At 45.6% G+C, this 15820-nt stretch overlaps 1 protein-coding gene across 1 annotated transcript in view; it reads left to right on the top strand.

The window, feature by feature from the left end:
* The window catches only part of TAFA4 (TAFA chemokine like family member 4), a 492869-nt gene extending 489703 nt beyond the window's left edge, over window positions 1-3166 (top strand). The window contains exon 6 of the mRNA XM_063938840.1: window positions 1263-3166. Within this exon, the coding sequence (XP_063794910.1) occupies window positions 1263-1274 (12 nt within the window). The 3' untranslated portion in view covers window positions 1275-3166. The remainder of the gene's footprint in view (window positions 1-1262) is intronic.
* The last annotated feature ends 12654 nt before the right edge of the window (window positions 3167-15820 follow it).

Below are 15820 nucleotides of genomic sequence, written 5' to 3'. Positions count from 1 at the left end.
GACACTTTATGAATAACAAAATAATAGTGTACAGTGTTTAGATCACAGTCCCTGAAAAGATGAATACAGTATATTATGTCCCCTACAACACGCACCAATGTTTCATGCATTTATCAGTAAAACCTCCCAAGTGTCTTAATAAAAAATAATACACAAATTTCTCTTTGCAACAGTTGTGAACTGACAACCAAAAGCTGTCCGCTGTGCATTTTTCTCGCGTCAATGCAACTTTTCCATTTTATGTGTATTTCCCTTATTCTTTTCGTTACAGATGCACACGATTTTACTTAGACATTTGCCGTGCATGAATAAAATACATCATATTTGATATGACAAGAAAAATATGCCTAAACTCTGCTGTCTCTTCCTTATTTTCTACTTGCATGCCTTATAGTTATGAGAATGGACGTGAGTGAATCTCCACGTGCCCTGAAAGTAGTTTAATGCATAATAAGTGGGCAAATACATATGCAGAAAAAATTTATTTTTTTAAACAAAGTTCCCAGTATATGTCGTTAACAAATATTGAGATTGTGGCTGGGAAGATGCATTTCATACGCTTTTCATGATCTTTCATGGGCACAGCTATAAAATGATATTAGTTTGGAAAGAGAAAAGTTTTTCATGGCAAAAAGTTTCAAACAAGCCACTTTTTGTTAGTAGGATTCTGCAACTATAACTAGGTAATACACTAGTGATATGAAATTATGAATATTAATGTACTACTATAGCTACTGTATAAAACATATCTATTGTGCATCATATCTTCACATTATACAGTATTTTCCAACTGTCTTGGAATGCTCAGAAGACTCCCAAATTTTGGGAAGTCAACTTGACTTCTGAGAGAAAACAGTCTCTTATACTGCCCATGTCACATGTTTTGTATGAGAAAATGCCTTATCTTGGCAATGCAGGAACAATGATGAGGACCCTTGTGCCTGCTATTTGGATTATGGTTTACAATTAGTTCATAGCGATGCCAGAACTTGAAAGAGATAAACAATATATATATAACAAAAACAGCCATACTCTGATTTTGAACTAAGAGATTCTCTGCTTCAGTCCTCATTCGTCCATCTTACTTACGGCAAACAGATATATTAACACACACCATATATACTGTAGGAGTGGTCTATAAAGCAGCTATCCCATTTAACTAACCCTATCTTGGGTCTAATTCTTGACCAGTCCTGCTATCACTATTTAAGTATATTTTTGTATAATTCTTTTTTATTTCTTTGCTTCTTTTCTTTGTGCAGGTAACACGGTAGCAGACGGATATGCTGACGCCATAGCAGAAGAAATTGTAGCGCCTCATGGACAATATATGCACTCAGTTCCCTTTGTGGACTTAAAGACTTAACTTTTTAGGAATTGTGCTGAAAAAGGAAAAAAAACAATTGGTTCACCTTATTTTTTTGCAGTTGATCCAACTATCCACAGAAGCTTTAAAAAAAAAAAAAAAAAAAAAAACGATGACAGTTGATCAATATAATTCCTGCTGCAGGCAATGACTTTCATTTGTATTGATAATAAAGAACCACCTGGGCGGCACCTCTGGATAAAATTTATCTCATAAAAACATGTGATGATAGCTTGGAGTGTGGAATCGTAAGGAGAAAGCTGAGAAATAAACAAATTCACGCTTTTCACTCTGTTTGCTGATGATGTCTCAGCGAACCAACTTTGTAAAGTACTGGAAGGCTGCCGGAGGACATTGTTCCAACACTCTATCACACAAAGAGAGAGATCATTTTCAAAATGCAAAGTGGAGTTCTACAGTGCATATTGCGCCCCACAAATTACACAAGTGTACCTAGATTTTCGGTTTGTCACATTGGTTTGCTAAACAAAACACCAGCATATGCAGCGATACCAAGATTTGGAAAGGCAGGGGGAGGAGATTTGAGTGGAGTAGGACCAAGTGATGTCCATCCCAGTAAAGTACAGCAGAGGCAATATCTAAGGCTTAATTGACCAGTTTATCAAGAAAAAAATTGAAGGTTTATTCAATTAAAGGTATAGTACTGGATGGGTAGTATGATGTTGAGCTTTGATGCAGAACTTAATTAAGACCCCATGTGGTGATAGGCAAGAACCAGTTTTGGGCCCCTTTCTCCACCAAGGTTGGAGCATAGGTTGCATAGTTGATGATGTAGCCCAGCTTTAATGTGGTGTTTACCCAACACCTCCTAAATATTTTTCCGTACCTCCCTCGACCAATGAGGTGCACTTTGTAAATGACCTCCAGAGAGGAGGCAAACATTTTGTAGGCTGGTTCAATATTCATTAAGTATGCAGCTTATCAATTCACTATTTACTAGTGACATCAATAAGGCGTGAGGCGTGTTGTGAATATTGTTTCGTCACACAAAATATCTGGCTCTATTTATACAGGTAGCTGGTGCACTTTAATTAAAGGGTTAGAATGGCAATGGTCACATGACTGATAGCGGCATTCTGACATTTAGCATCCCAACATGACGGACGTGAGTATACTAACCCTCTCCCAGCCCTAACCCTCCCTTCCCACAACCTAACCCTAACCCTCCCTTCCCGCAGCCCAACCCTAACCCTTCCCCCGCAGCCTAACCCTGACCCTTCCTATCATAGTTACGTTCGGGATGTTGGTTGTCTGAGTCCAGTGTCACGGTTTTGACGGGTGTCGGTATTCCGGTGCCAGTATTTTGACTGCCGCCATTTCAAACATCGGGATGCCACGTACATCCCTAATTAAACATAAGAGTGTTTCTGATGGCTGTAAAGTAGGTAGGTTTGACAGACTTTATTTTTACTTTACTTTATTTTCACTATTATTCAATGGTTTGTAATGTTTCCTTTGTATTGTTTTTAGACAACACAATACTTTGGTATCCAGTTAAACAGATTACACCATTTACACCATTTCATTTACTATATTTAGATTTTAGGCCGGATGTAATGCCGACCGAGTTTGGCGGCCATGCGGGATGTCGGACGAACTTGGATGTTTTTTTTAAAGGGGCAATCACTTACAAAAGAAATTTGAAACCAAGGTTTTAACAGGAAGCGCTGTCCAGTCTAATTAGCTAAATTAATAACAATATTTATTTATACACACATAACATATATGGCCATATAGCACACATAAAAATAACAGGGTAAAAATAAGATTTTAAACCTACCGGTAAATCTTTTTCTCGTAGTCCGTAGAGGATGCTGGGGACTCCGTAAGGACCATGGGGATAGACGGGCTCCGCAGGAGACATGGGCACTTTAAGAAAGACTTTAGATCTGGTGTGCACTGGCTCCTCCCTCTATGCCCCTCCTCCAGACCTCAGTTAGAGAAACTGTGCCCAGAGGAGACGGACAGTACGAGGAAAGGATTTTTGTTAATCCAAGGGCAAGATTCATACCAGCCACACCAATCACACCGTATAACTTGTGATATACTATCCAGTTAACAGTATGAAAACGACATAGCATCATAAGCAATAACTATATACAAGTCTTGCAGAAGTAGTCCGCACTTGGGACGGGCGCCCAGCATCCTCTACGGACTACGAGAAAAAGATTTACCGGTAGGTTTAAAATCTTATTTTCTCTTACGTCCTAGAGGATGCTGGGGACTCCGTAAGGACCATGGGGATTATACCAAAGCTCCCAAACGGGCGGGAGAGTGCGGATGACTCTGCAGCACCGATTGAGCAAACAGGAGGTCCTCCTCAGCCAGGGTATCAAACTTATAGAACTTTGCAAAGGAGTTTGAACCCGACCAAGTAGTAGCTCGGCACAGCTGTAGCGCCGAGACCCCTCTGGCAGCCGCCCAAGAAGAGCCCCCCTTCCTGGGCCTTGACCGATTTAGGTAACGGCAATCCCGCCGTAGAATGCGCCTGCTGAATTGTGTTACAGATCCAGCGAACAATAGTCTACTTTGAAGCAGGGGCACCAATCTTGTTGGTTGCATACATGACAAACAGTGCTTCTGTTTTTCTGACTGTAGCCGATCTGGCCATGTAAATTTTCAAAGCCCTGACCACATCAAGGGACTCGGGATCCTCCAAGTCACGCGTAGCCACAGGCACCACAATAGTTCATATGAAAGGATGACACCACTTTTGGCAGGAATTGAGGACGGGTCCGCAATTCCGCTCTATCCATATGGAAAACCAGATAGGGGCTTTTATGTGATAAAGCCGCTAATTCCGACACTCGCCTAGCCGAAGCCAAGGCTAGTAATAACATGACCACTTTCCAAGTAAGATTTTTCAACTCCACCGTTTTAAGTGGTTCAAACCAGTGTGACTTAATGAAACTTAACACCACGTTAAGGTCCCAAGGCGTCACCGGAGGTACAAAAGGAGGCTGAATATGCAGTACTCCCTTCACAAAAGTTTGTACTTCAGGGAGAGAGGCCAATTCCTTTTGAAAGAAAATGGATAAGGCCGAAATCTGAACCTTAATAGATCCTAATTTTAGGCCGCAATTCACTCCAGTTTGCAGGAAGTGAAGGAAACGGCCCAGATGGAATTCTTCCGTAGGAGCATTCCTGGCCTCACACCAAGAAACATATTTTCGCCATATACGGTGATAATGTTTAGATGTCATGTCCTTCCTAGCCTTTATTAGCGTAGGAATGACCTCATCCGGAATACCCTTATCCGCTAGGATCCGACGTTCAACCGCCATGCCGTCCAACGCAGCCGCGGTAAGTCTTGGAATAGACATGGCCCCTGTTGCAACAGGTCCTGTCTTAGAGGAAGAGGCCACGGATCTTCTGTGAGCATTTCCTGCAGATCCGGATACCAGGTCCTTGGTGGCCAATCTGGAACAATGAGGATTGTTCTCACTCCTCTCCCTCCTACCATTCTCAACACGTTGGGTATGAGAGGAAGAGGGGGAAATACATAGACCGACTGGAACACCCACGGTGTCACTAGGGCATCTACAGCTACTGCCTGAGGGTCTCTTGACCTGGTGCAATACCTCTGTAGCTTCTTGTTGAGGCGGGACGCCATCATGTCTATCTGTGGCAGTTCCCACTGACTTGCAATCTGTGCGAAGGCTTCCTAAATAAGTCCTCTCTTGGATGCAGGTCGTGTTTGCTGAGGAAGTCTACTTCCCAGTTGTCCACTCCCGGAATGAACTGCTGAAAATGCGCTAACATGATTTTCTGCCCAGCGGAGAATCCTGGTGGCTTCTGCCATTTCCACTCTGCTCTTTGTGCCGCCTTGGCGGTTTACATGAGCCACTGCGGTGATGTTGTCTGACTGGATCAGAACCGGTAGGTCGCGAAGCAATGTTTCCGCTTGCCGAAGGGCATTGTATATGGCCCTCAGCTCCAGGATGTTGATTTGAATACAAGTTTTTTTACTTGACCCAAAGACCTTGGAAGTTTCTTCCCTGTGTGACTGCTCCCCCACCTCGGAGGTTCGCGTCCGTGGCTACCAGAATTCAGTCCTGGATGGCGAACCTGCGACCCTGCAGAAGGTGAGCACTCTGCAGCCACCATAGGAGATAAACCCTAGCCCTAGGGGACAGGGTGATTAACTGATGCATCTGTAGATGTGATCCGGACCACTTGTCCCGTAGATCCCATTGGAAAGTCCTCGCATGGGACCTGCCGAAGGGAATGGCCCCGTAAGATGCCACCATCTTTCCCAGGACCCGAGTGCAGTGATGCACTGACACCTGTTTTGGCTTTAATAGGTTTTTTTACCAGAGTCATTAGTTCCTGGGCCTTCTCTATCGGAAGATAAACCCATTTCTGGTCCGTATTCAGAAACATACCCAAGAAGGGCAGACGAGTCATAGGAACCAACTGTGACTTCGGGATATTGAGAATCCAGCCGAGTTGCTGTGACACCTTCAGCAAAAGTGACACGCTGTTCAACAACTGCTCTTTTGATCTCGCCCTTATTAGGAGATCGTCCAAGTATGGGATAATTGTGACTCCTTGCTTGCGTAGGAGCACCATCATTTCCGCCAATTACCCTGAAATTGGTAATGACAATACTGTACCGTAATTCTCAGGTACGCCTGATGGGGTGGATAAATGGGAACATGAAGGTATGCAGCCTTTATGTCTAGATACATCATAAAATCCCCCCCTTCCAGGCTGGCGATGATCGCTCTGAGCGATTCCACCTTGAATTTGAACCTTTTCAAGTATAGGTTCAGAGATTTTCATTTTAAAATAGGTCTGACCGAACCGTCCGGTTTCGGGACTACAGCCAAGGTTGAGTAATATCCCCTTCCTTGTTGAAGGAGGGGAACCTTGAGCACCACCTGTTGGAGATACAATGTGTGAATTGTATTTAATATTATCTCCCTTTCTGGGGGAGAAGCCGGTAGGGGCGATAAGGAAAACCGGCGAGGAGGCACCTCTTCGAATTCCAGCTTGTAACCCTGAGAAACAATTTCTATTGCCCAGGGATCCACCTGTGAGTGAACTCAGATGTGGCTGAAGAGTCGAAGACGTGCTCCCACTGGGGCGGACTCCCTTAGCATCATGCGGTGGATTTAGTAGAGGCCCGGGGAGGACTTCTGTTCCTGGGAACTAGCTGTGCCCTGCGCCCTTACCTCTGGTAAGAAAGGACGCTCCTCGTACTTTCTTGTTTTTCTGCGACCGAAAGAACTGCATTTGATAATGTCGTGCTTTCTTAGGCTGTGAGGGAATATAAGGCAAAAGATCAGATTTACCAGCTATAGAAGTGGAGACCAGGTCCGAGAGCCCTTCTCCACACAATTCCTCACCCTTGTAAGGTAAAACCTCCATATGCCTCTTTTAGTCGGCATCACCTGTCCATTGCATGTTCCACAGGACACGTCTAGCAGAAATCGACATAGCGTTGACTCTAGAACCTAGTAAACCAATGTCTCTTTGAGCATGTCTTATATATAAGACAGCATCTTTTATATATCCTAGGGTAAATAATATGGTATCCTTATCTAGGGTTTCAATCTCCGCTCATAAGGTATCTGTCCACGCTGCTACAGCGCTATAAACCCATGCCGACACAATCACCGGTCTGAGTAGTGTACCAGAATGTGTGTAAATGGACTTCAAAGTACTTTTCTGCATGCTATCTGCAGGATCCCTGAGGGTAGCTTTATCTTGGTATGTCAGCGCTACCTTTTGGGTAAACGTGTCAACGCCTTGTCCACCCTAGGGGAGGATTGCCATCGTATCCTGGCCCTAGCAGGGAAAGGATACGCCATGAGAATTCTTTTGGGAAACTGCAGTTTCTTGTCTGGAGATTCCCGCTCTTTTTCACACAATTCATTTGGTTCATGAGAGGGGGGAAATGTTATCTCAGCTTTCTTCCCCTTAAACATGTGTACCCTCGTGTCAGGGATAGATGGGTCATCAGTGATATGCAAAACATCTTTTATTACAATAATCATATATTGAATACTTTTCTGCCAGTTTTGGCTGTAACTTTGCATCATCGTAGTCGACACTGGAGTCAGACTCCGTGTCGGTATTAGTGTCTATTATTTTGGATAGTGGGCTTTTTGAGACTCCAGTCTGAAGGTCCCTGCGACATAGGGACAGACAAGGGTAGATTCCCTGTCTGTTCTCTAATCTTTTGTGCAATAAATTTACCTCAGCACTTAATTCCACATACCCAGTCAGGTGTCGGCGTTGTCGACGGAGACACCACACACACACACATTTGCTCCATCTCCTCCTTAGAAGAGCCTTTTACCTCAGACATGTCGACACACACACGTACCGACACACCACACACTCAGGGAATCCTCTTATCTGAAGACAGTTCCCCCACAAGGCCCTTTGGAGAGACAGAGAGAGAGTATGCCAGCACACACCCAGCGCTAATACCCCAGGAAAAAACACACAATGTGTTTACCCAGTGGCGCTGTAATACTATTATTTGCTGCCAATTATGTGCCCCCCCCCCTCTTCTCTGAAACCCCCTTTCACCGAGGATAATCAGGGGAGAGTCCGGGGAGCTTCCTCTCAGCTGTGCTGTGGAGAAAATGGCGCTGGTGAGTGCTGAGGGAGAAGCCCCACCCCCTCGGCGGTGGGCTTCTGTCCCGCTTAAATATAATAAAAACTGGCGGGGGCTCTTTATATATAAAGTGCCTAGCTGTATATATATCTACTTTTGCCAGAAATGAGGTTTATATTGCTGCCCAGGGTGCCCCCCCCTGCGCCCTGCACCCTTACAGTGACTGCCGTGTGTGAGGTGTGTGGGAGCAATGGCGCACAGCTGTCCAGCTGTCCTGCTGTGCGTTACCTCAGTGAAGATCATGAAGTCTTCTGCCGCCTCTGAAGTCTTCTTTTCTTCTCATACTCACCCGGCTTCTATCTTCCGGCTCTGTGAGGAAGACGGCGGCGCGGCTCCGGGACGAACTCCATGGTGAGACCTGTGTTCTGACTCCCTCTGGAGCTAATGGTGTCCAGTAGCCTAAGAAGCAGAGCCTTGAAACTCACAGAAGTAGGTCTGCTTCTCTCCCCCCAGTCCCTCGATGCAGGGAGTCTGTTGCCAGCAGGCTCCCTGAAAATAAAAAACCTAACAAATATACTTTCTGTCAGAAAGCTCAGGAGAGCTCTCTGAAAAGCACCCAGTCTCCACTGGGCACAGTATCAAACTGAGGTCTGGAGGAGGGGCATAGAGGGAGGAGCCAGTGCACACCAGATCTAAAGTCTTTCTTAAAGTGCCCGTCTATCCCCATGGTCCTTACGGAGTCCCCAGCATCCTCTAGGACGTAAGAGAAATATAATTAATATACACTCAGAAAATTGTCATTAAGTATATTCAATCTGGTGTTAATAGGTCAATCAGTTAGAATTAGTAAGTAAGCATGCATTCTTTCTCAATGCTGGTGTTAGTTACTCATTCCCATTAGTTTAGTAGAATAGTCCACTTATAATTGGATCGAACCAATATTAATATATAACACAGTGCCTCCTTTATCACCGTTGGTTGTTCTCCTACCTCCCTTATATAGCATAAATATGGGGGCTTTGCATATTGGAGTCCAATCCTTAATTAGTGTGATGGATCCACAGGGACTTACATTCAGGGGAGCACTCCCTTCAGCACCTTCTTTATAACAGCCATTTATTTAAAGAGTAATGTCCACAGACAAACTGTTGAATATGGGTAAGCATCCACCAGCAAAACTGCAGCCCGATCACATGACGCGTTTCCCCGCCTCTCCACTTCCGGGTATTCGGTGGCTTCCTCAGACGTGTTTACAAAACCATGCTTTGTAAGTGATTTCCCCTTTAAAAAAAGGCTGAGTTTGGCCGGCATCCCGCGCGGCCGCCGCCGGCATTACATCAGGCCCTTTATGTTTTTCAAATTATTGCATTGTGCATGTACTGAAGGTTGACCATAAGCAAAATGTTTAGAGGAAAGGTAGTTATAGTAGACTGATATTTTCATTTTCATGGTTAAAATGACCTAATGGTTAATATTATTGGGAAATAATCTTGAACAATAAAATCACAAAACTAAAGAAACATGAGAAAAGATATATAATTATTTTTTAATTCATTAAAGTATCTCCATTTTGTATTCTATAACATTTAGCTGTTTTAAATCTGTAGTTTTTAGACTTTCTAAAGAACATTAATTGCCTGACTTCACACAGAGGAAGCAGCCATTTTGTGGACTTCACCCATATTTGTGAAGAAGCAGCCTATACATTATATAGCAGATCCTGAAATACTAAGGCACATCATAACTACTGTAGTTCTCATGAGGGCCTACTATGATTGATTCACACCACACTGGCTTCTGGTGACTGGATAGGCTGTATTCTCATCAAAATTGGTTCGGCAAACAAAATGGCTGCTCCACTTAAGTAGATGAAAGGTGCTTTTTACAGAAAAATAAAACAATAAAAATGCTACTCTCAGTAATTGTATCTGGATTTTTTTGGGGGGTATTTTAACAAAGCTACTTAATGGTACCTAGGAAAATATCTGACTCTAATTCTGAGATACTCATTACATTTGACTAAAAACAATAAATGCATTGAAGGATAAAATAATATATGTGAGCAAACGTTAAAATTATTGGGGATACAGGTAACCCCTTCACCACATCCCAGTCATATCGCTATGTTCAATCAATTTCTCTCTTGGACGACCATTTTCCTTCTGCTAGACACTTTAGAAGGCTTGATACATCACCCCATTAGTTAGTTACATAATTTGTTAATGTTCTTCATCTCGTGCTAAAAAGTCACATAACTTTTAGGGTGGGCACACACCTGAACGACTTGACATTAAACTGATTTTATATCCAATTTCCCTTGAGCCCAGAACATACGATATTGAGCATACCCACTGTCCAATATCGCATATGACCGGATGATATATAGTATAGTATTGGTCATATATGATTTAACGTTACTCCATACACACTTCAACGATCACTGGCTAATTTTAATAATGGGCTGTGCTGTAAAAGAGATATGTTGTATCACCTGGTCGTCTGTTTGGCCATACACACTACACATTCGGCACCTAATCGCAACATGACCAACCAGAGGATGTCGCATACGACCCGTGGGAGCAAGCAATTTTGCGTACACACTAGATTATGTAGACAATTTGTCGTGCCGATACGGAAATTGTCCCAATATCGTTCCGGTGTGTACTTATTTTTCAAAGGGACTCTATCATCAAAATTTGCTTACTGCTGTAACAAATTTGTAGGTAGCAGATATATTAAGGGGGTACTCACGGAGCGATCGCTGCTTAAAATCTAAGCAATCTGACTAGATTGCTTAGATTTTAAGCATGATCGCTCCGTGTGTACCCCCCACAGCAATAGCGATTCGCAGCCCCGCGCATCGCTATCGCTGGTGCTAGATTAGCCTGAATGCAGGCCAATCTAGCAGGTCGCTCATTTCACCCGCTGGGTGAAACGAGCGGCCCCCTCATCTCTCCTTGCACGCTCAGCACACATCGCGCTGTGCTGAGCGGCGGGAGAGATGTGTGCTGAGCGGTTCGCTCAGCACATATCTCTCCCGCAGCGGCCAGTGAGTACTGGCCTTTAAGCCTGGAGAAGTGATAAAGTGGAAGGTGATACCACACCAGCCAATCACCTCCTAACTGTCAACTTACAGGCTGGGTTAGTAAATAGACCCCTACTGTGTATACTTATTTAGTCTTTTTGTTTTCCATATATGGTTGTTTCCATACGTTTTTCTGTCTTTGATTGTTTTGCTCTTGCAATATAAAATCCTTCACACGTCCCAGTTTGCGGTTCTTATAGTCCTAATTCGGCCACCTACTGTGTGTAATTAAGTGCGCATGAAATAAAAATAATTAGCAAGCAGTGTTAAAATTAATCCTTTTAGGAAGTGGTTTAAATATGTGTTATCGTAGACTGATACATGATTTTCTTCAATTCTTTTGAAATTTTAAAGCATATGTTTTATTTTTTTATTCACCCCTCCCCCACATAAATCTGTGTAATAAAGCCAAAAATGTAGGTTCTGTACCTGAGTCACATGCACAGTGTCGGACTGGGGCATGATGGGCCCACCGGGGGAATGCAGTGATAGGGGCCCATACTTAGGGGTGTGGCTATCCTATCAAGGGGGTGTGGCCAACCTCCACTGAGGCTTGAAATACACAATAGTTTAGTGCAGTGTAATGCAACATATCTACCATGTACAATACAAGTGCACAGTCTTGAACCTGATCCCTAGAGGAAGGATTGGGTCCTCAGGCAGTGGGGCCTACCGGTGGTTTCCCTGGTACCCCTGTGGGCCAGTCCGACCCTGCACATGCAAGTCCAAATGCGGCTACAATAATGATTTTCAGCATAAGGCCCGATTAATGGGGGTCATTCAGGTGCGGCTATTGGTGCTATCACTGCTGTTTCCTTGGAAGCAGCAGTGATAGCTCTGTATGGTAATGCAGCAAGAGACGTCTATTACAAGCAGACGCCTCCTGCTGCAGTAGTGATCCGACCTGCGTCCTAGGATGCAGCATCGGATCAGGCACCCACCATCGGACAGCTTATGCCACCCATGGTGCCGCGCAAGCCGTCCGTCGCAGAGGCCAGGAAATCTCCATCCTAGGATGGAGATTCCTGACATCTTGCCTTCCCCTAAATGCCAGCGACACGGCTCTGTTTTCACAAACAGAGGCTCTCACCGCCCTCTATTCACCTCCGAAACGGCAGCAGGCTGTCAATCAATGACAGTCTGATGCCGGGGGGTGCATGTGACATCGCAGGACCCGTTTGTGCATGTGCAGAACAGCTCCAGTGCATGCACAAAGTAAATAATGTCGGTACTTTGTGGCATGAGTCATCCTAGTGACCGAACCTGAATGAGGGCACATGTTTGTATGGAATTGCACAGCCGCAAGGAAGCTGCTGTACATTTCTGTCCAATTGAAATTCAAATGCAGCAGGAGGCATCTGTAGGAGATAGTGCCCCCCATGCATTTGTGAGGGTCTGAGTGTTGCGTCTAAGGACACAGCCTTGGATCACCATTGCAGTCATCATGACCAAGGGTGGGATTCACGATGGTTACTGGCTAAAGCCTAGCCTGCGTAAGCAGACCCTAGACCCGACACGCCCAGTTGCGGATCTTGTGAGTGGTGGGCGCAGATGCAATAATATAAATCCCCCCTTCACCCCAACCCAAGTTCACAATATGCCACACAGCAATGGGTAACAGGGAGAGGCAGAGGGTGACAGCGTAAAGCAGGGGGAGGCAAAAGTTAACATAGAGAAGCAGAGGGTGACAGTGGAAGGCAGAGAGTGACATTGGAAGGCAGGAGGAGGCATAGAGTGACAGGGAGAGGCAGTGAGTGACAGGGGGAGGCAGTTGGTGACAGAGAGAGGGGGTGACAGAGGCAGTGGGTGACAGGGGTACAAGCGCAATGTCCTGAAAAGTTTAGAGAACAGGGGACATGTACCTTGGTGGGGGCAGGAACACAGCAGCCTCTGCTCTGTGACAGGGGCCCCCACACTCCTTGTGCTTTCCACAGTGTGGCATTTGGCCAAGCAGTGTCAATTACACCAGTTTGTAAGCTGCCGTTAATTCATAGACAGCAGTGAATCAGAAAAAAGGTACAGCTGCCTGTTAATTAGAGGCATTATGTAGCTGTGATCATCAGCACTGATAGGTGGCAGGACTCCTCTATCAGTCTGGCACACACAAGGTCAGCCTTGAATCCCTAAGGTAAGGGGCAGGCCCCTTAGGCAGTGGGCCCACCATGCTTTCTACACTAGGCCATTCATCTGACATTGGGCCAGGGAATAACACATTGCTGGTCTGAGCAGCAGTGGCCTCCCTTTGTCTTCATGGGCCCCGTTGCAATGCACCTGGCGCAACAATGTTAGGTCCTCCCTGGACACGTCCCCTTCTGAAGAACGGTGCTGGGAGCCGCCCCCCCAAATGCCGAAGCATGTTAATCATGCTGCGACTTACAGGGGCTGCAAGTGATAGCGTAAGACCCGTTCTGCACATGCACAGACTCCCCAGGAAATAGTATTTGTATGCAAACCATAGGGAGTACATACAAATATGACTCAGGCCCATAGTGTGCATGCAACACAGTCTGAGTTTCCCAGCATTTCCATGGCTGTAGGGAGGATTGTGCAAGTGGTGCTGTTGCCCATAGTGCAGGGCCCTGGGTGTGACATTGGTGCAGCCCCATGGCTCCCGTATCTGCCTAGCATGGTGTCTGGAAAGGTAACCTGTGGCCAGTAGTGCTGCTTCAGGAGGCTCCGGGAATGCACCCTGAAGTGTGTAGCGCGTCCTAAGCTTCTGGACAGCTCTACACTTTCCGCTGCCAGTAGCTCCACCCCCTCAGGTGACATCATGTGTTTGGGTGTGGGGTCAACACAGGCACTGCAAGCACTGCTCCGACACTGATCAATTTGATGTCTTGTGTATCTCAGTCGGTTCTCTGTTATGGATGAAGAGAACCTGTGGGTGGTGTTGCCAGAGTTACTGCATATTCAAAGTCACGTATATGCAAAGTTGGCGCCAATACAGTTGCATTTCCTGTACTAAATATGGGGCAGGGCAGGTGTAAGGGACCATGATATTGATGACTGAGAAGTGGTACATATAGAGGTATAAGCAGAGCCGCAACTAGGGGGGGGGCTAAGGGGTCACGTGCCCCGGGTACGGGAGTCGAGGGGGCGCGGCCAGGGAACTCTGCCTGGCTCCCTGACAGCTGTTCCCTCACCCCCCGCGATTGTCACCCGCAGCCGTGAATGGCGCCGTCATGGACCCACCGCGGCTGCGTCTGCAGTGTCCCTCTGCCCGACCACCGAGTGCGCCTCCTGCACGCCCCCCCCCCCCCTGCCCGCATCTTTACCGCCTGGCGGCCGCTGTTTCCGGTGGACGGTGACGCGGCTGTGCGCGCACCATCACATGCCGCCCCTCTGACCTCCGGCACCTGCTGCAAGCGCCAGACACTGGCCTCACTCACTGCACCGCGGCTAATGATTGATCTACAGTGGTGAGTGGAGAGATTTTATATATATATATATATATATATATATATATATATTTTGTAGTGATTTATTCTTTTTATATATATATATATATATATATATATATCTCAATATGTCTATGTGTGTGTGTGTATATATATATATATATATATATATATATATACTGTAGTGATTTATTCTTTATATATATATATATATATATATATATAAATATATACACTGCTCAAAAAAATAAAGGGAACACTAAAATAACACATTCTAGATCTGAATGAATGAAATATTCTTATTAAATACTTTGTTCTTTACATAGTTGAATGTGCTGACAACAAAATCACACAAAAATTAACAATGGAAATCAAATTTATTAACCCATGGAGGTCTGGATTTGGAGTCACACTCAAAATGAAAGTGGAAAAACACACTACAGGCTGATCCAACTTTGATGTAATGTCCTTAAAACAAGTCAAAATGAGGCTCAGTAGTGTGTGTGGCCTCCACGTGCCTGTATGACCTCCCTACAACCCACACAAGTGGCTCAGGTAGTGCAGCTCATCCAGGATGGCACATCAATGCGAGCTGTGGCAAGAAGGTTTGCTGTGTCTGTCAGCGTAGTGTCCAGAGCATGGAGCCGCTACCAGGAGACAGGCCAGTACATCAGGAGATGTGGAGGAGGCCGTAGGAGGGCAACAACCCAGCAGCAGGACCGCTACCTCCGCCTTTGTGCAAGGAGGAACAGGAGGAGCACTGCCAGAGCCCTCCAAAATGACCTCCAGCAAGCCACAAATGTGCATGTCTACTCAAACGATCAGAAACAGACTCCATGAGGGTGGTATGAGGGCCCGACGTCCACAGGTGGGGGTTGTGCTTACAGCCCAACACCGTGCAGGACGTTTGGCATTTGCCAGAGAACTCAAGATTGGCAAATTCGCCACTGGCGCCCTGTGCTCTTCACAGATTAAAGCAGGTTCTCACTGAGCACATGACAGATGTGACAGAGTCTGGAGATGCCAAGTAGAACGTTCTGCTGCCTGCAACATCCTCCAGCATGACCGGTTTGGAAGTGGGTCAGTAATGGTGTGGGGTGGCATTTCTTTGGGGGGCCGCACAGCCCTCCATGTGCTCACCAGAGGTAGCCTGACTGCCATTAGGTACCGAGATGAGATCCTCAGACCCCTTGTGAGACCATATACGGGTGCGGTTGGCCCCGGGTTCCTCCTAATGCAAGACAATGCTAGACCTCATGTGGCTGAAGTGTGTCAGCAGTTCCTGCAAGACGAAGGCATTGATGCTATGGACTGGCCCGCCCGTTCCCCAGACCTGAATCCAATTGAGCACATCTGGGACATCATGTCTCGCTCCATCC

This window comes from Pseudophryne corroboree, chromosome 9 (assembly GCF_028390025.1).
Source record: "Pseudophryne corroboree isolate aPseCor3 chromosome 9, aPseCor3.hap2, whole genome shotgun sequence".
NCBI lineage: Eukaryota > Metazoa > Chordata > Amphibia > Anura > Myobatrachidae > Pseudophryne > Pseudophryne corroboree.
This window is presented reverse-complemented; position numbering and strand designations above follow the sequence as displayed.